This window comes from Rhodnius prolixus, unplaced genomic scaffold (genome assembly GCF_049639745.1).
Source record: "Rhodnius prolixus isolate KJV_2025 unplaced genomic scaffold, Rpr scaffold_2, whole genome shotgun sequence".
NCBI lineage: Eukaryota > Metazoa > Arthropoda > Insecta > Hemiptera > Reduviidae > Rhodnius > Rhodnius prolixus.
Genome location: NW_027411592.1, coordinates 20,007,610 through 20,034,252, shown reverse-complemented (window position 1 = coordinate 20,034,252; position 26,643 = coordinate 20,007,610). Strand labels below are relative to the sequence as shown.

Genomic DNA, 26,643 nt, shown 5'->3' with positions numbered 1-26,643 from the left:
GTATCATTGTATTTAAGATACACCACTGGCTTGTGTAAGAGACTGTTTTGTTAAAATGACCTGTTGGACATTGTCGTCTGTATTGGAAATTTAGAAAACGCCACCCTCAGATGAATGACTTTCATTATAATGAGCATCCGTGGGAAAGGTGTTGTGTGAAAAATGGGCTTTTAGACTTCGTCTTCTAGACGGAATATTACATTTCGTTTTCGAAATGTGAAGTTCTCAAACACACATTCAACTCTATAATTCTGTATGCTTCATATGTATTTCTTTAGATTCTTATAATTATCAATCATTGAAAAATAATATAAGAAGGTAATTTAGATTCACAAATCTAAAACAGTTTCAGTTTTATTTGGAATACAAATGATATAAAGCAATTTCTCTGGATAATTACAAATAATGCAAGGGAATATTAAAAAAAAAAATAAAACAAAATAACCGGATATATAAATAAATCTGATATGTGTAGGAGTTTTTTTTTCACACTATCAATAAATACAAACTATCCAGCACTTCCGTGCACACTTCACATTATAAATTTTTGTTATAAAAGCACTTATGGCCTACTATTGACGCTGATTATACCTAATTTAAATTCTTCGTGTAAAAGTCGTCCTTAAAACCAGAATTATAAAGAGTATAAAGGGAAACTGAACTAAAAATTTGCTTTTTAAATATATTTATATATAAAGGATATATAATCTAAACATCAACAGTTAATTGGGATTAGTATATTATTGTTCGGGCGACAATGACTTCAAATGATGATGTGCCTTAATTTAAAAATCTATGTAACTGTTCCTGCAATATGCTTTAAATAAATTAATAAAAAAGAAGAGAGAAAAAAAAGAAAATATGTTTTATTGTATGATAATTTAAATACAATTTTATATACCATTATGCGAATAGCATTCTGTTCTTAAAACTATATAAACATTTAACATAAACTAAACAGAAATAAAAGCAATAAATGTGATAACACGTTATTTGTTCTGATGGTATGAAAAAAAACAAAAAAAAAAAACAGAACAATGTTTAGAACTGGATTTTTTCCACAGATAAAAAAAGCACAACAAAGAAAATAAATTTCTTCTGCTTTCTTTTCATAAATGCAAAACTTTCTCTTTTAAAATATACGCATTCATAAATTAAAAAAAAAAAAGACCCTATTTTTATGAAGAAAAGAAAGATTAGGGCCAAGTTTATTTTAATAAAATAAAACCTACATAATAAAACAAAATATATTTGCTTTTTTATTGACCAACTTATTTAAAACAAAAGTAGTTTTACACATATTAATTGTAATATAAATGCAATTTTTTGAAGAAATGAAAAAAATAACCGGAACATTCTATAATACTGTTTTTTTTTTAAACATTTATACTCCTTTCAATTTCGTTTTCGTTTTAATTTAATTCTTTTATTTTTACTAAACGTTCAATAAAAATTCAAAATAAACAGTTTCAATAATATTAGTTATATTACAGATATAAATCGATTATCAAATAAATGGGAAAATAACATATCGATTAAGTAGCTTAGCAATTTTCCTACAAATCACCAGTTGAAATAACATTGAGAAGAAATAGTCGGAAACAGTATTTAGTTAGAAATATATATACTATTTTCTATTAATATTTATTTAAAAATAAATAGAATCCATCATAAAATATTCAAAAACAGATTTTGAGGCACAATTTCAATTTTTTTTTTATAGTATACACTTTTATATTTATTTTTGCTTTCATTTTAATATTATTGATATTAATTTTAATTCTATTAGGGTAAAAAATAAAATCAGAAAGAGATATAATTTTGGGAAACATTAATTCTAAATAAATTAATGAATACTAACGTTGATTTCAATCCATCGTAACATGTTTATTGTATCCCTGACCGGTTTCGGACTTCCATTACTAGAGGTAGATATTAAACACCATTTAACCTCCTTCACTGAATCAGTAAGTGTAGTGTGAAACGGAAACATAGGCGATATTGAATTTTTTATACTATGCTAATTAATCTACCTAATTTTCTGACGAAAGTTCGAAACTAGTCAGAGATAAATAAACATGCGTGTGCTACGTCGGATAAAACTAACGATATTATCCAGCACTGCAGGCCTAACCACATTTTCAATAAATACTAACATCAAAGCAATATACGATGGACCCATTATTCCTACATATGCCTTCTCAATATTAACAATATTAAAATTTTATTACAATTCTTATTATATACATGAAAAAGAGCACCTAACTCAAAGGGAATTGCCCTGGGGATGTACTATTAAATGATAAATTTACCAAAACGATCAATTACAATTTACCATGCAAAAGAAACTGATAATTAAGAAAGTTAGAGAAACTAAATACATAAATAGATATAAGAATTTACTCTGATTAAAAATAAAAGATAATAAATATACAGTTTACATTTCCCAGGCATTTACTAATGGGAGCACAAAATACAAATTAGCTAAAAGAATTATGCCCAAAGTTCACTCTCAATCACAATAGTAAACTGCATTCCCCGAAGAAAACAAAAACAAAAAAAAAATTAATTTTGAAAAATTATCGTAATTACTATTTTTAAAATGAAATTTATTGAATTGTTTTACTGTTAAGGCCGACATTATCAAGGAAGAACAGGAATTATTTTAAGCAAAACAAATTTTGACGTTACAAATTTTATAAAAGCATAAATGCAATCTATTTATTTCAGTCTTGATTATTTTAAAAACATTTTATTAAAATTAGTTAAAAAAAAAAATGGGTGTAAAATGTTCAATTAATAAGAAACTGAATAAGCGTAAGAAATTTAGGGCTAAACTAAAAAGGGGAAAAATTCATTACACTCAATCAGTTCAACAAATAAATTCACATACTTAAGTGACAAATAGGTAACGCAATATTAGTTTTATTAGATTAAAATAAAAATAACAAATATATAGTAATATGATGTTTACAATATATGAAATAAAAATCTAAGGATAAAATAAATCTGGAACAAATTAGAGGAATGCCAGGGCAGAAGAGTTAATGTTCGGCAGGCGACTGTAGACTGTACAATGCGGTTTCATGTGCATAGTGCTCTTTAGTCATGCTACTTTCTGCAGTCCATTGCCTCTCTCTCTCCATTATCTCTCCCTCTTTCCTCCTACTAACATTTTTATTAAACGTTAGTGTTTAATACTAAGAGTTAGCCTGTTGAAATAAACAAATTCTATCGTACATAAAAATTAAACTATATTTCTGTACTCCTCAATATCAATACACTGAATTACTGCAGAACGATTGATGAAATTCTTAAATTAACAATAGTTTTCAAGAAAACAAATAAATATAAATAAAAATCGTGCCCTTAAACAAAATATATTTTCGTTCATAAATTATAATGACCACAAAACCACAGGCTGATTGATATACCAAATACCAACATATGGACAAAACAATGAGTAGAAAATCTGCTCGAACAAATATCTACACTCAAACGGAACTTTTCAACTTATACAGAGATAGTGAACTACTTTGGAATTTTAAAAGTTTGGGTGGCCCTCCGTAATACCTGATAATATACAGAAGCTCTATGGAATTTATAAAGTACAAAAAAGCTCTTGTATATTCATTCACGAAGCAGATAATCTAACAAATCCTTCCGGCTGACGGATTACCAAGCCGTAAACGCTTTTGTTTTGTTTTCCATTCTAAAGTTTGCAATTATTTTCAATAATAAAGTGTCTTATTATTATTATTGCTCTAACAAATGACGCTCTATTTCTAGAAGCAGTAATTCTCTTAGCAATTTATTTCGTGTATGTTCTAATGATTTATTTGTACTTTAAACATTTCCTCTTGTCAATGATATCCAAGAACAAACGAGCTCTTCCCAAATGGGAGCTAACGGGTTGTTGGACTTGGAAGATCCATGAACGTATAAACTAAGATCAAATGAAATACTTGCTTCCTTTTGTTTTTTTTGTGTTTTTATTAAGAAAGTGAATTTTCCCCCTGCTTTTCGGGAGAAAAATTAGCTGGGCTTCTCCTTAAAGAACGAATGTTCTCTGGACAATGTTTGGGGTATTAATTATATGTAATTAATTTCGTTTGATCTATCAGAAATATAAGCAAATGTCTTGTAGGTTTTCTAATGAAGACCAATTTATTTTATTCAAAACTCAAGTGTCTTTGTAAATTATAACTTTAAAATTTAGAGAACGTTTTCTTATGATCGTTTATTGCATTCGTTACCCTAGGGCAGGGGTCGGCATCCCGCGGCTCGCGAGCCGCATGCGGCTCTTTTATCCAAATTTTGTGGCTCTTCTGCTTGTCCAAAATAAACTGTATACATATTTCAATTTTATTGAAACAAATGAAAATTTCATTTATTAAAATAAAGATATTTTTTCAAAAAGAATTTTAAATGTGATAGGTTTGAAATTGAATAGAATTATATTAAAATAGAGTACGTAATATACAGGACTGCCGCCATTTTCATTCACATACAGGTTTAGTTATTATTTATTTGTTTATTTACTTTGCAATATGTGAAAATAATATATAAAACATTTAAATGTTATTGAATATCATAAAATAATAATTTGTGAATACAAATGATCTACAGAATTTTGTACACCTTCATCCTTGCGGCTCTTGGTAAGATTTACTAAAATTATTTAAGGAGAAATGGCTCTTTACTTAAAATAGGTTGCCGACCCCTGCCCTAGGGAAACCCTTGGACTAATGGACTTCTACTTAATTTCAGCAGCCAGCTAATCTAAGCGGTGAGTGGGCACGCTACTTTGAAATATCATATATTTCAATTCTGGTCTTCAGTCTGTCACCAATTTGTGCAGCCTACATTGTGAGTCCAAAGAAACTAGGCCCCATTTTGTAGGGGTAAAGTTTTCTTTTCCTGAGACTGTAGCGTTCTGATAAACAAACTCTCCTTCACTGAGAAACTGGATCGCCATTTAATAATTTGGCAATCCGCACTATAATAACCAGATGTAGGCACCCCCTACTTAAGTCGAAACTAAATCAGGAAGCTAAGTTTCAAAATAAAAAAAAAAGCGAGTTTTTAAAATTCTTAACGAGTAACAATAGTACTGTATTTTTTGTTTGTTTATTGTTAAGATAAGAGCACATCTTACGTAGAATTGGTTCACGCCAAATACGGAATTCAGTCTGACTAATAATAATCGGAAATAAATTGAATTACAGTTTAGATAAAAATCCTTAAAAAAAGGGAAAGTGGTTCGAATAAAAGTTTCTCTTTTGGGAGAAGATTAGTAAAAGTAAATTAATTTTTTCTCGTGGGCTCTACACCCAACTACCCAAATTAGGTATCGTGGACAAAAGCGACTGTATCAAACGTACTTTACGACAAATTTCTCATATTAAACATTAAATAAAATCCAAAGTTAGACCGGGAATAGAACTTAATAACCCAATACTTCCAAGCTTTACGGGCGTCACCTCTGAACCGCTCGGCTAATATGGCGCCGCCTTAAATGTCCAATTACTAATTAGGTGTCGAGGAGCGGGTGGCAAAAAGCACACACCTTATTTTATTAACTTTTTCTTGACAAATAAAAAGTTGCATCACGCGGGATTCGAACTGGAGATCCCCCACTTATAATAAAATCAACACTTCATAACGCTCTATACCAACACCCACTCTAAGAGTGACGGTAAGTAATTTGGAAAACAACTATTAGTGATTATTCTGGTTAAATAAAGATTCTCACACTGTTAATGACAGAGAAACAAAAATGAAAATATCGTTAACTTTTTTAAAACTATGCCCAAAAATCGTTTTACTGCAACAGTTGATTATTTAAAGTTGTCACTAAAGTAATGTGAGGTAAAAATTTACATTTAAGTATATCAAACAGTTAAACAAAATTATCCGACTGTTTCAATGAACATAAACCTCCTGAGCTAGACGAAAATAATGTATGCTATCATACATACATGGAAGAGAAATGAAGAATTTTAATCTAATTAGGAAATGATTGTTTACTAATCTTATTAAGGAAATACTTCTTACCTACTTTAATTTCTAACTACAACGGCTAAAGTGCAGAGATTAATGGTTAATTAAAATCTGACTGCACATCGATTAGTTAATCAATTTCGAACGGGGTCACTCAGCTGTTACGATGAGAAATAATGATTTAGTAGATTTTGCCAATTAAAAGTTATCTAAGTCAATAAAGATATTTGCTGTTAGTTAATTCTGCCAGTATAGAATAAACCATTTTTGACAACAGTTATTGTCTTCGCTCTGAAGTCTACCAAGTCGTCAATTATTACTAAATAATTATTAAACTAATACATTTAGTTTTTGGTAAACACAATTCATGTTTTGTCAGGGGTCCCAAAACACAGTATTAATAGTCTACGAAAAATAATATCGACCAACTGATTTCATGTGAAACCCTAACATTTTTTTAAATTACTGTTTCTTCTCATATTACTTATTGGTACGACCTAATTTTGTAAAATGCTTTTATTTGGAGTTTAAAGTAGGCAAGTTAAAAACAAAATTATAATATTTTATTAAGAACATTCAATTATTACTTCTGAACTTTACAAGAAGTTTAAATTTCCCTGTCGAACAGGACAGCTTGTTCCCACTGACACCATAAGGGATCAGGAAGAAACTACAACATAAATTTTCGTACTGCGTGGCTTTTTGACTATACAGGGTGTTCAGCATAAGACTACGGTAACTTCGGGAGGCGATTCTAGGCATCATTTGCAACAAAAAAATCCATATAAACTATAGCTCGATTCGGCTCCGTTTTATAGATATTTTTAATTTTGTTTTTCAAGGTGTTACTACTTTTTAGCAAAAACGTTGTCTATATTTCTCAAACTATTAAAGCTACAGCTATTTTAATAAGCTCATTAGAAAGAAGGGTAAATTTCCTTTTAAATAAGCTAATTTGTATTCCAAAATAATAATATCAAGTATTTCAAATTGTGGCCCAAACATAAGAAATAGCAAGTTTCTAATTTTTTCCAAAAACTTTGACTTCATTTTTCTCAAAAACATTTTATATGAAAAAACCGTGCACTATTCAGGAAAAACATCTACATACGATCACCTTTCGAACGGTATACTAATTTTTTGTTGCAAATGATGCCTAGAATCGCCTCCCGAAGTTACCGTAGTCTTATGCTGAACACCCTGTATAGAACGCCAAGGAATTATCAGCATTTATTTATAGCAATAGTGAAGTTTCTTTACAAATATCAGTAATTGTTACACATGTATAAATGTGCTGAATTTGGAGATAAATAATCATAGTTCATAATAGAGTAGATTGAATGTAATTCCAGAAAGAAAAAGTAGTCGTATGCCTTTTTATGCCCAGATTTTTCTAAATATTTTCAATATATTTACATTTTGAATAAATATATTTAAAGGACGTCAAAAAAATGACGCAGGGAATAAATTAGCCAATAATGTCATCTTAAACAGGTGTTGGTAACCTTCCTTTATAGGCATGGAATAAAATATTTATTGAAAAAAATTGGTTTCTCATTTATATAAACTAATCGATTTAAAACAAGTGCTTCTTTTCAAATCCGAATAAAGCAAATCTTTTTCAAAAAGTTAATCGATAAAAACTGATCATGGTGTCAGCAGGGCCTTAAGTTTAGCTAATAAAATCTTACCTATACTAACAGTGGTATGGTGTTATATATGTTGCTGGGAAAAGGCCTCTTCTAGGACCGATTTCTCCATGCCACCAATGTTGGTCAGATCGGTCCGTTACTGTGATTACATCACCTCTCCGGAATCCTAATTCGCCTGCTTCCTGAGGAGTAAAGTCGTATAAAGCTTGCACTAAACACTGTAAATTCAAAACAATCGATAAATTAAAAGATTGTATTTATTGGTGAAATCTTTATAAATTAGAATGTTTCTTAATTTTATTTGACAATCTGCACGGGTGGGAGGATAGCTATAACATATACTAAAGTATATACCACTGCATAAAGTATAGGATAGCTGGGTTGTTAGGGATTTGAACGCCATGCTGCTTGCCTACCAAGCTGTAAGGTAGGTGCATGGCGCATGAAAATCAGTTTATTTTCGATTTTTTTATTATTCGCCATTCACGATGGTGATAACTTGTTTTTCTAAAATAATCTGAGTATAAGCGGCTAGCAAATAGATGAAAAAAAACGATAAAAGAAGTTTTAAAGATTGGTACAGTCCGAACTTAAAGAAAAATCTATATTTTATCTTCCTTTGAGATTTGATGTTCATAGGATCAAGGAAAAAGTTACTACTTTTAAAATGAACAGAAAATTTGTCTGAGCATTTGGATTTCTCCCGGCGATTACTGTAGTCTTACCTATAAATAAGTTTAAATTATTTGGCTTTCCACTTGTAACTTCATATTCAAGTTGATTCTCTAAATAATGTCTGAATAACGCGAACAGAAAGCCAAGAGAACAGCTATGGGTTATGGTTTTGCTTGCTCAAGTGAGTGTATTGAGTCACGATGAGCGATTTAGCCTGTGGATTCGCTTAACCCTCAATAGTTGCACTTCCTGACATTTTCTGAAAGCCCTATGTATATGTGTGAGTGTCTCTGTAATAGTTGTTGACTGGGGTACCTGCTGGGACGCAAAGTTTCCTGAAGAAGTTGTTAGCTGAAGTTGTTCTCCAGCGGAGAACTAAGAATCCAATCGATAAAATATATGTTTCGCTTGTATTAAATGGAATCCAGACGAAGAAACTGATTACTGAAAGTTTAGTAATAACTACATCGAGTTATTTTTGGAATGGACCAGCAGCATGGTCTATCGTAGCGATTGAGAGTTTTTTTTTTTTATCCCAAAGAGATCTTAACATTTTTCATTCTATGACAGAATCGCCAGTCAAATAGATCAAATTGTCATCAAAAATGAAGACTCTCCATAAAGCATATTCTAAACTTTAAAGTTAAAGCTCTTAGACGAGGTTTCGTTGATGGAAGTGCTGATATTCCGGAATAGCGAAAGCTAACGAATAATAAGTAAAGTAATCGCCCACTTTTTCAGGCAGGCGTAAAGTCCAACTATCGATTAGATGTCGTGGAAATAGAGTACGATTAACCGTGGGATTCGAACCGAGGATCTCTAACTTACAAATCCACGCTTCACAACCACTATATCAAAACCCCCTGCCCGACTAACTTAAACATTCCCGTCCCCCTCACCAAAAATACATGTTGATTGATGAAAGAGATGAATAAAATTACTCAGAAACTGTGAAGAGTCAATAGTGCAAACTATACTATTGCAAAGTGGCGGCCATGATTGCTTAAGGAAATCTACTCTATTACACCAATAAGAAATCAGCATTACAAATTGACAGTGTCCCATAATAATTAAATTTTCATAATTACTGAATTGTTTCGGGCACTAGATGTATTCATAAATACAATTGATTTTGAGAAACAATCGTAAATTATGCATTTTTATACTTTAGGAAAGGATTGGTCCCATTTTTTCAAATATTTTGAAATATATATTTATGCTGTTAGTAAGATTATAAGAGGTGAGTGGAAATGTTTGTGAGCACTTTCCATAAAAAAAAAAAACTTTTTTATTCACAGGTTTCAAAACACGTATTTCAGAAAAATGTAATTCTGAAAGTTTAACATTAACTAACCCACTACTTCTTACAGGAGTAAGAAAAAATAAGTTTGAGCATATACGATACTCTAAAATCAATAATAATAATAAAAATCATTAGGCTAGAAATGCAACAAGTAAGTTTTAGTCTATGACAATTCTATTGATTTGTATTCCAAATATCTGGTTATACAAGTTGAATATCATCTGTCCCTCAACGTTAAAAAATTAAAATGTCACGACCTTCACTTTATTTATTTTTCACAAGAAAACGTCAATTTAAAAAAACAGATATATTTGACTTTTTTAAAGTTATATTTCGGTTTAAATTACGTTGTAAAATTATATTTTATAATAAATTATTTTTTCCTACATAAAATGACTAAACACAAACATTTTTACTTTTCTTTATATTGTATAAATATCAATGAATCCGACTTTTTTTTACATAATATATAAATAAATAAAAGGCAGTTGTTTGTTTATAAAACGCAAAATATTGTCAATCGGAAGCAACAACCTTTTGTCTAACCTTCAGTTAACAAAAGAAGAAATCTGGTTCTTTTGAAGCAATTTAGTTATCCTATATGGATTTCTTCTCGGGAAATGAACTGCTATTGAGCCAAAGTGCTGATTTCATTAATCGAGAGAAATGGTAAACATTTATTTATAAATATAAAAATTGCTCAATATTGTACTAACTATTTCATTTGCTCATGTTTTCGACAGTAGTTGCTAAGAGGTTTTGCTGGAATAATCAAGTGGCCGCTAGGAGTGGCAAAAAAAAAAAAAATCTCTAAATATTATATGATTCAACTTTTTAATTGAAATATTATATGATTCAACTTTTTTAATCAGATATCAATTTAAAAGGAGAAAGAATAAAGATTAAATTGTGCGTGTTTGCTTTTTTACCTTCTCTTACTCTACTAGGTAGGAAGGCACTGTAATCGTGCCGAGTTTTCTCAATAAAATATCAGTTTTGAGATCTCTCAGTTTGAAAAAATGTTTTACATCTGGAAAGGTCTGTGCGTTTGTGTTTGTCTATGTGTACGAGTACGTTTCCTTTATAGCTCAAAAATGTAACATTACAGAAAGTTCAAATTTTAAATTTAGCTTTGTACAAACAGCGAATCCACTACAAGGTTTTAGTGAAAATCGACTAACTGAAAGTATCACTTTATAAAGAAAGAATTTATGGAAATATTTTTTCCATATTTTAAATTTTTTTTAGAAAAAGCTATAATTATTTTCTTTTTTTGACACAGTATACCAGAGGAATTCGATTAAGGGCACTCCTGAGAACATTTTCTTCTAAAATGCCGTTATTTTTATTGTACAGGCTAGCCACCTGTTTAATATTAATAAGAATCATATGTGAGAATGAATTTCCAATACTGAAGGGTGACCGGAAGTTTCACTTTACCAAATAAATAGAATTTTCCGAGTAAGGCTACTTCTGTGATAGGTAGATTCCTTCTAAAGTGATGGAATTAAATAGGACTCAAACATTCGGCGTTTGAAAAAACTGATCGAGTAAGAACTTTGCGAGAAATTCAAATAAAGTGGTGTGAGGATTCGCACAAGATAATCATTTTTATTAAGGAGAGTCATCAATAGAGCCGGAGCCTGTTTCAAAACAGCGCATGTTATTCTTCCGTTATAGACAAACCTATGAGCGGACAATGAGCATTTTTTTTTTAAGAGTTTCTCGAAAAATGGCTGCTCTGATTTTTTCTATAGTTCGTGTACATATCATATTACATATATAAATACACCTATTAAGTTTTTTTAAATAATTTATCTAAGAACAATCATATTTCTGCAATATTATGGGAAAGAGAGGGGGAGGCTTACTTCCACAGGGTGATTTTTTTTTTATGTAGTGGGTTGCCCGGAAAGTTTGTGCCATTTTTGGCAGGTGGCATAAGGACTGGTCTGAATAAATCAGAACGAATGTAAGTAATTGACATGCGTACATATCGTAAAAGACGTTACTTCAGACATATTTGGAAAAAAAGTTTGGTTACGATACCTTAATTTTTGTCAGTTTTATATGCTCTTGAATATTGAAGAAAACCAAGTGCATTTTAGGCATTTACTGCTTTTCTTTTACCGGAAAGGCAAAAATGCCCAACAAACGGCAAACAAGATATGCATTGTTTATGGCGAAAATGGTTTGGCTAGGATTAAAGCTGGTGATTTTAACCTTAAAGATCAAGAACGCCCGGGTAGGCCCTCCACCAGATGAAGATCAGATTAAAACACTGATCGAGAATAATGCATGCTCTATACGACGAGAAAATTAGCAGAAATGTTAAACATGTTAAAATCTACCATCCACGAGCATTTTGTGAAGCTTGGCAACATAAATCGTTTAGAGGAATAGGTTTCTTACAATTTAACCGCGAAAAATCTGATGGATCGTATTTCCATTAGCGAATCGCTCTATTAACGCGACTGGAAACACCATTTTTTGAGGCAAGAAGTGACGGGGGATGAAAAATTATTCATTTAATGTTGAGCAAACAAAAAAAACTTGGTTAAAGCGGAATGAACCAACTTTAGCCACCTCAAAATCCGGTCTTCACCCAAACGAGCTCATACTCTGTGCAGACAGGATTGGCAAGCGATCCTGTATTGTAAGCTTTTACCAAATAACGAGACGATAAATTCAAAAAAGTAGTACTGTTCAAGCACTTTCCCGAGAGTTGGCAGGAGCTGATTGATTGATTTGTAAGAATTTGGATCGTGAGAAGATTTTTAGTTTTGGGAATCACGCATTCCCAGAAGGTGGGGAAGTGTGGTTCTCTGGGCAGTTATATATAGTGGTAATAAGCAATTGCTTTCTTTAGGAGTTCGATTAGGATGCTAGAAGTGATTAAATCATAAACTTTCTCTTTTTTTTGATAAGTTTTGAATGGTCATTTTGACGTCATTAGGTTATAAGAGTTCGGGAAGGAGAGTAGTTGAAGAAGTACGTCAAGTTAACAGAGAACATGTTCTGTACTGCTTCCAATAGTAAGTCTTCTTGAAGCGCGAATACAGATGAGAGAAATTGGCCAAGAGTTCTACTCTTTCTTCGAACGTATATAACCAAAGAATGGTTAAAGAAGGTGTCTAATGGAATGGGAAATAGATTTGTATATGACTATTTTTCTTATTTGTATTTATAAGGAGTGGTCGTTTGTGCTTTGGGATTCAGTGCATGTAGCATACTGGTCATTATAGTATTTGTGCAGTTTTTCAGTTAGTTGTTTGTTTAAAGAGTGATTTGTGCGAAGATTACGAGAGCGCTGCCAGAGAGACCTGGTGATTAACTGGATCATTTGCTGAGGAAGGTTGTAATGTCTATAGGAGAAAGTTCTACAGGTGATGTGTGTAGTGGAATGTATTGCACTTTTTAGGTAATGTAAGTTGTCGTCTAATTGTTCTGCCGTCTTAAGTGGTACATTTAAGATTAGTCTTGATTCGAATTTTCCCTTAACAGATTCTAGTCGATAGGTCCGTAGATAGGTTGCATACTGTAAGGATGTATGTCGAATATAAGAGTAACAGGACTACGGTCTGAGGATAAGTCACTTAAAATGAAGGTATTAGTATGCAAGACATTTATATGAGGGTCAATAAAGAAGCCCAGGAGATCAGCTCGTTTGCGGGAGATGTTGGCCAATAAGTAGGTTGGGTTGAAGAAATATAAGAGAATATAATCAAATGAATTTTGTCACACTATTTTAAACTATCTATACAAATTAATAGAAAGGGGTGGGTGAAACAATTTATAGCAAAAATAAAAATTAATATATTCTTTTTCTTTAACTTTTTCAAATATATTTGTAAAAATATTAAAATATACACTATATTTGTTTACGTACCTCTTCTGGAACCATATCTCGTAGTTTAACATCTTGTGATCTAGAAACGGAAGCTGTTCTATGATACTCTACAAGTTCATTTAAACTATTAAATTTGACCACCCAAAGGAAAAATTTTCCTTGGGCATCTCTAAGAACTTTAAAATGTTGAACACCATCTGAACACCTAAAAAATATTTTTTGGTAGTTTTTTCAACTAATATCTGTGATCTAATTTCAATACTTTTTTACTTTAATTTACTTACTTCACTGAAAGAGAAAAATCACCCGGCGAACTCTCACTCACTCTAATTAAAAATGCACCTTCATGTTTATTCATTAGTAATTTTTCTGCATCAGCCCGTGTTATTCTTCCATAATACCAACTAAAATGATATTACCAACAATTAAAGAAGTGATTGTTATGTAAATTTCTTTAAGTAATACACCGACAATATTAAATAGCAATATTAGCAGACATGACATAATAACTGCTGTAACTGTAAGCCAACGAAGAAATATCAACCAAAAGTTGGAAATAATGCTACAGAGATTTATTAAATGTACATATTCTCATGAGGTTACTGTTTAAATAAAAACAAAGACAAAAATGCTTGATAAGAAAGACCTTGCTAAAAAAGCCCTGTAACATCACCTTGAAATCATTAACATACAAATCAAAGGATACGTGAAATACATTGTAATATCACAACAATAAAAGTGAGTCATATTCTAAAAGTAAATTTATTGATATTTAATGAAAAAGAAAAAAGTAATCCTTTTTGCAATAAAACTTCATGAACATAAATAACAATCTAACACACCCTATGATAATAATACAAGTAAAAATTGGTTGACAATTTTTTCAACGGATGCAAAACCATCTCTACCTTTAAATTAAATTAAACCAGAAATTTACCAATTTTTATTTATCTTGATTAATTGCGACTGATTAATTCGAACTAGAATTAAATATAATACAAAAAACGTACTCATGATTTTTCATTTCGATGTAATTACTCGGAATTAATCCTTCTTTTCCATCTAGTTCTGCTCTGTACCAATTCATATCATCTTCCATGTTTAGAATCTAAGAATGCAATAATTTCTTATGAACACTTTAAACAGAGAAGGGATAGCTAGTTTCATGATTAGTCAAACTTTTTTAAACTTTTACCTTCAACACCTGATTTTTTCGGAAGCTCAATTCATCCTCTGCCGTGGCATTAAAGTCGTGTTTTGCCGTTGCTTCCATGGCAAAATTAGTAATGTTCACCAAATTGTAAAAATAACTATTTAGGATACCGTCCTTGAATAAGAAGGATAAGGTTATAAGACCCCAATTGAAGACAAACACTATCACAATTTTTATACAGGAAACTTCCACCGACACTCTATCATGAAAAAACTAAAAATAGTTAATATTTCGATGCTATTATCAAAGAAGATTCCGGCTAATCCTAATCACTTTGAGGAATAATCTTTCACTAACGTGCATAGCACGCGCTCTTCGCTATTTTCACAATAGCTTAGCACTGTGACGATGACTGTACTCTAGATAGACCTGCACTGAAAATCACCCAACGCCCTCAAGCGGCTTGAAACGAAACTCAATCCTTGAGCATTTTTAGACGACTGGCCCATTTAAATTTCTATGTACCTACTTCCTAACTTCTTAGTCTGTTAAAATTATAAATATGCAATTCTAAGTTTACTTTCATTCCCAACAATCTTCCACCTTTCCATTCTTACCAAACACTCTCTTTAATGGCACACAATTGATTAATTTGTAGGGGTAAAATAAAGAAAAAATGAAATAAATTTCTTACTTTATTAAGTGATTTATAGACAGAGTATGAATTGTGTAAATACAATCTTAATTTCATAAATTGCTATCTATATAAAGGCAATTGGCATTTAAAAATAAAATATTATTTTCACCTGGAAGTAACGACACTCATTTGAACAGAATACTTAATCACTTACCCATATTTATTTTGTTAAACTAATTTTTGGAATATTGTATTTTTGCAATGAAATGCCAATTCATTCAAACCTGGTATTGAATGAAACCCAAGTGTTTCACGAATTAAATGATTAAAAAAAAGTTTATAATATAAATAATTACCAAAAGTGACTTACTCGATTACTTAAAATCTAACCACCCTTGAGTTAGGGCAACAGAATAAAAAAAAGACAAATACAATATAATAATTTAAACAATTACGTAAATTACTGATATACAAAGTATAAAGGTAGAATTGTGTTCCAATATTCATTTCAAGCCACCTTATTTATGATTACAGCATAATTTAAATTACTTTCAAATTAAGAGGCGATAGTTATATATTTTGATCTGCTGCAATTCAATAAGATTACCTATATGTACTTAATAAGGTATTTACAATTTTTTTTTGTTTAATATTATTTATTATTATTTGTATAACTTAAAAAGAACTATTATACTGAAGTTGGTCTGAATTTTGTAGTAGCACTATCTATTTCAATATGACTGTTACATTATTTATTTACATAATGATAAAGGCGATTTTTCACAAGCACACTCACACATTCACACATTACATATATATTCATAGCACATATGTAGGCAATCTTCTATTCTGTTGTAACATTTACACTACAAATTATTACATTCAAAAGTCAATAACTAATTATCAGTAAATGCAAAGTTATAAATATATTTTAAGGTACCCGAAATATTAAGTGCCCTAATTCTACATCAACAGAGGCCACCCTACCTTATATCTAAATAAGATGAAGATTTGACCTTTGAATATTAAAAACTTGTGTTGTAATTGTTGAATATTATTATTTGTTTGTAATTATGAAATTGGAATGTTCTATACAATCTTTGTAAATAAAATATATATATATTAGAGATAATCTCACTAAAATCTTTTATAGTGAACACACAAGATTTCATCCGTACACCCATGTATACACACAGTTTAAATCTAATCTAATTTTTTTTTTGAAAATTTTAATTTTATTTATTTTTTTGCATTTAATAGCGAGCAATGGAGTGGTGCTCATTTATCTTTCAAAAATCTACTATGTGCGGTAAAAAATAACTATCCTGCAAAACAATCTACTGCTTAACCCACTCAACTACTGCAAATTATCAAGATTTAAGTACTTTTTTGTATTGAATTCCTCTTTCGTATATATTTCAATATATAAATATAAAAACTGTTATTCCTATGGTACACTGTACACTTTTACAATTCTGATTGGGGAAAATATGACTTTTTTTAAAATAACTTTTTGTATTAAGGTGGGGAGTAAGTTTATAGGCCCTTTTGACAGTGTAAAATGGACGTTCTGTTATGACGCATTTCATAAGAGGTGAGCGTGGGATAACTAAAAGAAAAAAAAAAGCTTAAAAAATAAATAAATTAAACCACACCTCAAGATCAAGATTATAAGTTCACTGCAGCATCAAAAGGGCTAATAAACTTAGCATATTCTTCAAGTTAAAAAATGCGATTCCCTAAACTCGTCTATATAATACGATCACAATAAGAAGTCGGTTTAGAAAATACGAACAGTAACTCGACTTTGTAACAATAACAATATTCGCCCCCACCATAAAAATAAATACGGGTCTACGTACTAAAAAATTGAGAAAAAATGAAAAAGAAAAAATGTAGACTAAAATGAGGTTGAGAGGGATTTGTTAATTACGTTTTATTTTTTCTTTAAAAAAAAAAGGCTTGTTAGGTCACTTAGAATCGGGTTTGGGCTTTTTTGCTGGTGGTTGATCTGAAGAATCATCATTAGCAGACAAATCGTCTGGGAGTGAAGTAGAAGTGTTATCATCTGTGACTGGAAAAGACGAAACACCACTAGCCTTTCCGTTAGCTTCCAATGAACTTTCATCTGACGCATCCAGCGCATCCTGAAATCATAGTTTAACATAAATGAAAACGAAGTTCCAATTTGGAATGCAATTCATAAATAGTTTTAACAATAATTAAAACAAAATTTAAATTTTGAGATCGTTGTTATTACCGTACAAGCTAATTATTTAACATTTAAAGTGCTTGACTTGTCCATTGCTCAACCTTGCCAGAATGGCCTAGGAATTCTTCTAGGCCAGCCAGCCAATCGGCAATCAACTATCGAATAACGATATTTTGCAAGCTACAGTTCCTTACTAAAAATTAAATTCTGAGAAAAATGCGACAAAAGTGAGAAAAATTCGTAAGAGCACAAATAGGGGTAATGAGTGTTAAGAACAAACTTATATAAATACAAATTAACAAAATGTAAATACATTTAAAAAAAATTATGTAAATACACATAAACAAAATTTAAACCGATCTGATATGTAATTTAAAGAATATTTTGTTTCTTCAATTTATTTATGAGCCATCTATTAATTTAAAAAACATGTGTGAGGGTAGAAGTATAAAAGTATTTGTGAAAAATTACTGAATCCAAAAAAAGAAGTAATTGTTTTTTAATTAACAGAACGCTCACAAATAACTAAATATTAAAAATATTAATAAAAAAAAAATACATCGGATTGTGATTGGTTTTTTTTTAATCAATAATTAATAATGAAGTAATTTTATAGAAACTGTGTTGGACTCAGAAAAGTGGAAATGTCTGAGATGTGAGGCGTACACAGTGATGGAGGATGTAAATACAGATAAACTTTGGAGATAAAGTGAAGGTTTTTGAAATTGCACTGTGTAAAAGATAAAATGTGATTTATGTTAAAAATTAAACTTAAAAAAATAAAACTTTAAAGAAATTAAAAATAAAAACATTTTAATAAATCTTACAGTGCTAGCAGCATTTGATGATTCAGATTCAAGGGTTTTTTCACTACCGTTGCTGTGGCTTGTAGTCCCATTTGGAATGGAGTCCAATAATTCTGGTTGTAATTCACTAGCCACATAGTGAGTCCACAAAGCAAGCTCTACGCGATGAGGTGACCAACAAGTCCCGTTAGAATCTAAAAATCATTATTGTTTTGTTTAAAATTCTGTTAACTTTCTGCTTTATTTTTCGTGTAAACTTTGAGAGAAGTGAGTAACAGTGTGTTCTAATTTCCCTCTCACATACAATAGAAAATCCATTTATAGAAATATTTGTACAATACCTGTTTGAAATAAAGTTTTCGAAAAAATGGTCATAATCAACCGTTTTTTTTTTTGTTTTTTTTTTTTTTGGCGCATCAACAGCTGAGGTCATTAGCGCCCGGAGCTTTTTCCAGTGCACTGCCGGCCTCCGGACAGTGTTCTCTCGTTACAGACAACACTGTCCATCACCGGACAGTGAGCTGTAAGAAGCTCCTAGGAAGAGAAAATCTAAGGGTCAGCTGCTGGATTCGAACCCGGGAGCAACCATGTTAAAGCAGACACAGGTATAAATTTGTAGATTTCTAACACAGTCAGACTAATATTTCTTGGCTGATACAATCCCGCAGCAGTATTTTGTTTACCGTTATACCAAACGTCCAATTTTCCATGGTCATGTTTAGATTCGTAGGGTTTAATACATAATTATAACCATTTCATTTTTATAAACCTCAACATATCTTAACCATAACGTTTTGGGCATATTTTTTTTTTGCAACAAAATGAATGAAGACAAACAGAAAATCTTAAAAAAGATGGTTTAAATTTGGTGGTTACTTTAATTATTTTTCGGATTTATCTTGAACCAGAACGACCACAATCCTTATCATTTATATTTGCGAGTACATACACCACTTTTTTTTTATCTAATTTTACAACTGTATAACTAATGGAGAGAGAAAATTGAAATATACAAATAGAATGTGCGTTGGCTACTAGTATCAGTGCACAAATACTGGCTTGATTGAGGCGATAGGGTGTGCTACTGGCTTTCTGGGTAGCGGATCCATGCATTCAAACGTCTAGGAGGATTCGTGGGAAAAGCTGAGGTTGTGAGGGCTTAGATAACTCAATGTGAACGGGGAGATAGTTTGGAGTGAAATTTTAGAAACGGTGTTTGGATCTGGAGGAAACGAAGGGAATTTTTAAATCGGTATGGATGGTGAGATTTGAGGTTTAAAAGTGAGCATTAAGTGTGTTATCTAGAATTTTAGATTTTAAGGATTGAATACGACTGAGGATACACACCAAATTTATTTTTATAAATTAAATGGGTTGGCAACTAAGTTTCCGTCTTTTTTTAAATTTTAACATTCCGCTTGTCATTAATTGTTTTTGGCATTTTTAAATCATTCGAAAAGGGATGTTTTGATCTACCAGAATTTATTTATTTAATTTTTTTGTTCCACGTTAATTTATGTTAGAGTACAGTTCATTAAAATGGAATGTCAAGTTGAGAAACATGAGCATTTTTGACACCTCCTACTACTGTTTGCTTTTAATCAAAGTTCTAAGACCGCAAAAGCTGCTCGCCACATTTGTGCTGTTTATGAAGAGGGTGCCATAGCTAGAAGAACCGCTCGTGATTGGTAAGCCAATTTCAAAAATGGAAATTTTAACCTCAAAGACGCACCTCGTCCTGGCCGTCCAGTTAAAGAGCGATTAATCCAACTTTTGCACGAAAATTCGCATCAATCGACAGGTGAAATGGCAGAGTAAATGGATCGACTCAAACACGGCTATTCAACACAAAAGACCTAATCAGCAGCATTGAGGTTTTTTTTTTTTTTTTTGTTGCACGACAAAGCCCGCTTTCATATCGCCAATAAGACCAAGGAAGCCGTTCAAACGCATGGCTTGGAAGTGCTTCCACACCCGCCGCGTACTCTCCCGATTTGGCACTAACAGATTTTCCACCTCTTTCGATCTCTTTTTTTAAAATGCTATGCGCGGAGTTTCGTTCAAAACTGATGCAGAATCGAGAACTTGGTTCGAGTCGAAACCGTGTGATTTCAACCAACGAGGTAGTGAAAATCTTGTTGAACGTTGGGAAGAAGTTGTAAACAACAAGGGAGAATACATTATTGATCAATTTGCTGTTAATTTTTGTTGAAAAATAAACTTTTAAAAAAATTTAAATAAACGTCGGGAAATTAGTTGCCAACCCATTAGTCAATTCAACCACGACTCCTCTTAAACAAATGATTGGGAAAATGTTGATGTGATTATTATAATGTAGCACGTTTTATGCTAATCATTGGAAGTTACTTGCAAATCTTAATAAACTCAAAATTTTATTTCACAAATATTTTTTCTAAAATTTGGAAATTTATTAACACTCATAATTTAATGTGGTATGTAGTTTAGTTGTCTCAATTCCTATAGTGACTTTCTGAAAATCTCTCAAAAAATAAATTTACATAGGATGTTACATTTTAATGATTGGATAACTTAAATAAACCAAGCTTTAAAAAACTAGTTTAAAAGATTTTCAAGAAAACAGCAAGGTAATGAAAAATGGTTGTAATAAAGTACATTAGTTTTAATTCATTGTTAATTTGTGGAAGAACTAAATTGCTGATTTGAGTTTTTATCTAAAAAGATTTTCAATTTTTTAATCCCGCAAACTTCAAAAATGGGATTTGTAAAAATTTTGTTTTTTATGATATGGACTTGTACTTCATATTAGGCAGCTGTTTAAAGGGATATCATCTACAATAACTCATCTAGACAGTTAATTCAAATTTGCAGAATATATTCTGTGAGTTGCTGTTTTCTTGAAAATCTTTTAAACTAGTTTTTTAAAGCTTGGTTTATTTAAGTTATCCAATCATTAAAATGTAACATCCTATGTAATTAATAGCAACTTCCAGATGCTATTAATAAGTCTCGTCTGGTGGAGTCTGTAAATCGTGCAGTAGCATCCGACCGGTTTTTATTGTATAGAGTCTTGATTTCGGACTATCGGGAAAAGGTTACGGTCTCTTTCTCCGAGAATCTAAGCCACTCTGAACTTCGTTGGCTATTTAAGCTGAGGGGAGAGTTACTATATTTAAATGGTAGACCTTGGCTTGAGAGAGATTCCGACCTTGAAATGTGTTCTCTTTGTAACTTCAATACCCGCGAAGAGATATATCATTTTCTGGGTGTGGGTCCTCTATTGGCGGAATTTCGAGTTCTTTATTTCAATAAGCGAACTCTTGCAAGGGATGAAATTATTGCTTATTTATCCGGCCAAGTAAATCCTCGCCCATTGATCCGCTATGCTCGTCATGCTTGGAGAGTTTGGTATATCTGGATTGTGGATTCTTCTTAGAATTTCTTTTCATGTACATTTCATTTATTTTTTGTATTATTTATTTTGAACTTTTTTTCGTTTTTGTACTTTCTTATTTAATTTGTTATAAAAGTTGTTTTCTTGTTTGTTCTGTAACAGTTCACTATTATTATTTTATGTTTATACTTTTTATTCATTTTTATTTCATATCTTTTTAGGTCTAGCTTTCTTTGTTTTATTGAGAAAGAGTATTTTCATTTAAACATTAGTAAACTCTGGCAGACGGCTGCACGTAGCCATGCCTATTATACTTTTGTACTAAAAATTTAATGTGCTTATATACTTTTTAAAAATAAAGTATTATTATTTTTTTTTTTTTTGCGCATCAACAGCTGAGGTTATTAGCGCCCGGAGCTTTTTCCAGTGCACTGCCGGCCTCCGGACAGTGTTCTCTCGTTACAGACAACACTGTCCATCACCGGACAGTGAGCTGTAAGAAGCTCCTAGGAAGAGAAAATCTAAGGGTCAGCTGCTGGATTCGAACCCGGGACCTCCGCGTGGGAGTCCAGTATGCTAACCGCATAGCTAATCCCTTCCCTTATTATTATTATTCTCTTTATCTAATACCACATTTTGAAAATAAAACTGGATGAAATCTAGTTCTATTGTTCAATCTACTTTTGTCGAAAAAATCACAAGCATAGAAATCTTTCAATCTCTAATCTAATGTTATATTTCCAGCTCTGAGACAGGAGAAAGTAAAAATTATTCAATAAGAACCTAATTGGCAGTTATTTCTAACACTATATTGAAATATGTTTAATGTCTGACACAAAAAAAATGTAAAAAAATTATTTACTAACATTTTTAACTCTCTATATACAGGGAAAAAACTACAATTCATTGAAACAATTCCAGAGAAAAGAGCACTTATGGCCTGCCCAAAGACACGGAAAAACCGGCATTATAATAAAATAAGATAATAAATAAAAATTGTCAATGCGATTGATAAATAATATCTGTAATAGCAGCGATGACCCTTTAATAATTAAAGCAGTAGCTAATATCTATTATTTAATAAATTCAAATTACGACTGTTATTAAGAATACAATACATTCTGCCTGTGAAAATTTTTTTTTAACTAAACTTAGTTTTGTACCGAAAGTTGGAAGGTAATTAATTAAGAGGATGTATATTTTGTTGCTATAGAAAATGAAGAAATGATAAATAAGCTTAAATCATTCCATGAAAACTGTTCAATATCGCTTACAAGCCAATTTATCATTCACCCATCATTCGCTACAAGAACTGCAAAAATACAAAATACCGAATTAGTGATTGATTAAATGATTGTGTGTTACATAAAGAAGCATCTAAAGCCTTATCCCGTACCAACTATACCTACTCTGAAAATAAATTAATTTTATAATTATTTTTTTCTAATGCTTCAAAATAGCTCTATTAAAATTTTTCATTAGTTCCTAAGGAGTTATAGGCAGTCAGAAATTTGAAAAAATCGATTTTTTTTTTATATATATATTAAAGTATAGTATCTCAGGAATGTTGTCCTAAAATTTCAAGTCGATGCGAGCAAAATTGTAAGAGTGAAAGTGTTTACAAGCCCCGACCGTTTGAATTACCATCGCTGAGCACAGAGCGCAACTTGCTACGCGGGAGGCAAGAATCCTACGCAGACAGCAGAAATCGGAAAACTTGCGACATTTTGGAAGACATGGGCCTGGAAAAAAAAAGTGTAAGTTGAAAAAAAAATTATCCAGGTTTTATTCGCAAACCTTTAACCACTGAAAACTTTAAACGCGTTCTTCTCAAAACTACGTTTTCAAAGTCGGTGGACACGATATCTCAAAATCTACTGCACCGATCTTTTTGAAATTTTTCTTTTACACATATTAAAATCGTGCTTGGACGAAGGATTTTTTTTTTTTCAATGAATAGAACTTGTTTTACAAACATAAAATGGTAAATTTTTTTAGTGAAAATCGTGACTCAAACTTTAAAGTTGTCCCAAAAATTAAAAATTCAATTCTTTTCTAAATCCTTCGGTCAAGTACGAGATAAAGTCATCTACTAACGAAATCTTTTCGAAATTTTGATTTCAGATGATCCAGTTCTCAAGATATCATGTCCACGAGAGTGTTGCATTTTTTTGACGTGTTGCATTAAAATATTCGCCATTAGTACAATTATTATTAATTTGTAACGAGAAAATTACAATAAGTTCTTTAAACATGGACTGATATGACGCAAAAGTTCCCGAATAAAAAAGTAAACACGTTTTTCCCCCCAAAAAATGACTTTTTTGCGCCTCTGACTGGCTATAACCCATTAAAAAAACCGATTCCGCGACGACCCTTGATTGATAATGAGAAACACTTGGAATTCCAGATGTTCTTTGTCGTCTGGCACTACCCAATGCTGTGAATGCAATTGCTTGTTGTCCACTAGCTTTGTCTTCTTTTCAATGCTTTATTGTGACGCTTATTGACTTCAAGCAAATAATTTTTTTTTCTGAGCGGGCATATATTCGTCGTTCCAACTCTATGCTCATAAGAAGAAAAAAAATACAAATTCTCTTTTTTTTGAGCCTGGAAATGTTTACATAGAGACACAGGAGAAAATCTTAGAAGAATGAGAAATTTCTCATTTTTATAAATATTTACATAGATTATGCATAAACACATGTATATACAGATGCGTACGTACCTCGCGCTTGCACGTTCTAATCAAGCCAAAAGTGATATTAACTAAAAATAAGTGTAGACCAATATCATTGAAGTTCACTTTTGAAGAAACTAAAGTTTTAAAAAAAATTAAAAACACTATTTCCTTTTTTGATGAAAGAAATCCGTGGTTCTTTATTTAAACAAAATAAATAAGATTAAAGTTGTGTAATATTCTTTTCTAAATGTTTTCTATTATGTTCTAAATGTGAACAACCCTCTTTATTTCTAAATATCTGACAGATGGTTCTATTATTTTCATATAGTCTTACCATTATTATTATTAATTTGGCAAACACTATAAATAATTAAGCAACCTAAATATATAACAAAAATAATGTTTTTTATTATTGTTAGAGGATTTTACTCACTTTCACTATTTAGCCTCTGAACAGCATTTTGAATGTGGGTAACGAAATTTAGATACTCTTTAGTTGTATAATCGATGCCTTCAATTTCTGGAATTGCCATTAAACACTCATCGGCCATAAATGGAGCCATTTCGGGGGCAGCTGCTGCTAATAAAGCTGAAAATTAGAAATAATGCGTTAGAACACTCACATAAATAAGTTGATAAAGCCAAATTTGCTATTTTTCATAAATAAATTAGTAGATAAACGATATCATTTTTTTTTTAACGAGATATTTGTTACCTGAAGCCATTGTAGTTCCAACGCCTTTTAAGTTACTTAATGCAGTTATAGCCTGCTCGAGATTGGGCAATTTGCGAAAAGCTTTTCTAGTTTCTGCCATTACTGCCCTTGGAGTATTTACTTTCACGAGGTAGTTGAGTTGAGGAAAAAATTTTCCTCTCTGAATAAAAGGAAAAAAAAAAAAAAAATTAAAAATATAAATAAAAAATAATAATAATAAAAACGATGAGTATCATGTAAAAAACTATGGAGTTTATTGATTAAAGACGATTTTACATACGGTTTGTTTCCATTTCATTAACTGGCACAATTCTTCATGATTCAAATGTGCATCTTTTCCCCGTGACTTGATCTTTTTCGGCAGCTCATTCTGATACCTAAAAATGAGAATAGTTAAAAACCAGTTGAAATTTTATAAAAGTTAAGAAATTAAAAAAAAGAAAGGAAAAAGAAAAATCAATATTATATATGTAAATCCGTGACAAATGGTAACAATGGACAAAACATTAAAATGAATTTGTTTGCTTGAACGAGGCAAAACGAGGCAGGGAATACATAAGTATGGTCATGCATCAATAACTTAAAAGGCAGCTTGGTAGCAGTTATAATTGTAATTTCGGGATACGGATTTAATCATAAAAAGGGTACAATTGTATTTAAAAAAAATACCGAAACATTAAAAAAAAAGAGTTAAGTCAATATTTTTATTAAACAATGTGATTGTGAAATATAAAGTCTGACTCTTTGTTGAGACTCCATTTTGGTTTGCAGTAATGGGAAAGCTGAAAGTAGTACAAGTTAAATATTACGACATTCAGCTTTATTATACTTTAAAATTAATTTTAAACAAACATAAATATTGGAAAGGACTTCTTTACTAAGTTTTTGTCCTCTTTAAACAAAAAAAATAATATATAAAACACTAAAAGCTTAATAAAATGACAATGCATTCATGGCTAACGTCATCGTGTTGGATATGACGCTACCAGGAATTCTCTAAATAGAACCTTAATTAAACTCATATCAAAATTGGAGAATTTGAAGTTGACATTGGTCCCCACGTGACAGGTTTGACATTTAATGACTGCCACCGCTGAGCGGATCATGCAATTGCAAGATCGGCAGTCTGCTATGTGCAGTGTAGTCACAAAGCAAGGTTCAATGACATCCTACTACCAATTTTTAAATAACACTTTGTAATGTACTTACCAGTTATCCAACTTTATAAGTTCTTCTGGTTTCTTATTTTTCCTTTCTGCTTTTAACCGGAGTGCTTGAGGATATAAACTTAAAACATGTTCAAATTGTTTTGCAGAACCTGCAGCAAAGAAAGTAGCAGTGTCCTTTATGGAGGAAGCCATTGTGATAACTAAAGTGTTCTTAGACTCCACTAGAGCGCTCTATGTTGTGAAATCGAATATTTTTATATCCGAAAACTTTTCTTTAAGTAAAATATTACACGGAACTCCGATCGTAAACGCACTACCTTTTGAAAATATTAACACTTACGATAAATTCATATGTAACGTAACCTCCCTTACGAGAGCGAGAGAGTAAAGGCAGCTGCGTTTCATGAATAGC

General features: G+C 31.2%; 2 protein-coding genes across 5 annotated transcripts; both read right to left on the bottom strand.

Annotated features, from left to right (window-relative positions):
* Positions 1-336: 336 nt before the first annotated feature.
* drk (growth factor receptor-bound protein 2 drk) lies at positions 337-15,090 on the bottom strand. Of its 4 annotated transcripts, none has more exons than XM_074118460.1 (6): positions 14,679-15,090; positions 14,494-14,591; positions 13,768-13,887; positions 13,523-13,688; positions 7,695-7,873; positions 337-3,212 (listed from the first exon to the last, which is right to left on the bottom strand). In XM_074118460.1, exons 1-5 carry the CDS (start codon positions 14,754-14,756, stop codon positions 7,700-7,702), a joined length of 636 nt encoding a protein of 211 aa, XP_073974561.1. In that variant the 5' UTR covers positions 14,757-15,090; the 3' UTR covers positions 337-3,212; positions 7,695-7,699. The 4 variants fall into 4 exon arrangements, with proteins under 4 accessions (XP_073974561.1, XP_073974562.1, XP_073974558.1 ...); XM_074118461.1 differs by having other exon boundaries at positions 7,705-7,873; XM_074118457.1 differs by having other exon boundaries at positions 337-3,168; positions 7,705-7,873.
* A 228-nt stretch (positions 15,091-15,318) lies between these two features.
* On the bottom strand, positions 15,319-26,639 carry Amun (protein amun). The gene is made up of 6 exons (XM_074118456.1): positions 26,272-26,639; positions 25,343-25,439; positions 25,063-25,222; positions 24,781-24,936; positions 18,313-18,485; positions 15,319-17,420 (listed from the first exon to the last, which is right to left on the bottom strand). The coding sequence occupies exons 1-6, from the start codon at positions 26,421-26,423 to the stop codon at positions 17,244-17,246; spliced, it is 915 nt and encodes a 304-aa protein (XP_073974557.1). The 5' UTR covers positions 26,424-26,639; the 3' UTR covers positions 15,319-17,243.
* Between the last annotated feature and the right edge of the window lie 4 nt (positions 26,640-26,643).

Bases quoted from the DNA above. Each gene is read 5' to 3' on its own strand.
- drk (XM_074118457.1), bottom strand. From the start codon at position 14,756: ATGGAAGCAACGGCAAAACACGACTTTAATGCCACGGCAGAGGATGAA. The intron at 14,592-14,678 runs GTAAAAGTTTAA...TTGCATTCTTAG, and splicing joins GAAAAAATCAGGTGTTGAAG to ATTCTAAACATGGAAGATGA. The intron at 13,888-14,493 runs GTACGTTTTTTG...ATATCATTTTAG, and splicing joins ATCGAAATGAAAAATCATGA to TTGGTATTATGGAAGAATAA.
- Amun (XM_074118456.1), bottom strand. From the start codon at position 26,423: ATGGCTTCCTCCATAAAGGACACTGCTACTTTCTTTGCTGCAGGTTCT. The intron at 25,440-26,271 runs GTAAGTACATTA...TCTCATTTTTAG, and splicing joins CTTATAAAGTTGGATAACTG to GTATCAGAATGAGCTGCCGA. The intron at 25,223-25,342 runs GTATGTAAAATC...CCTTTTATTCAG, and splicing joins TAATGAAATGGAAACAAACC to AGAGGAAAATTTTTTCCTCA.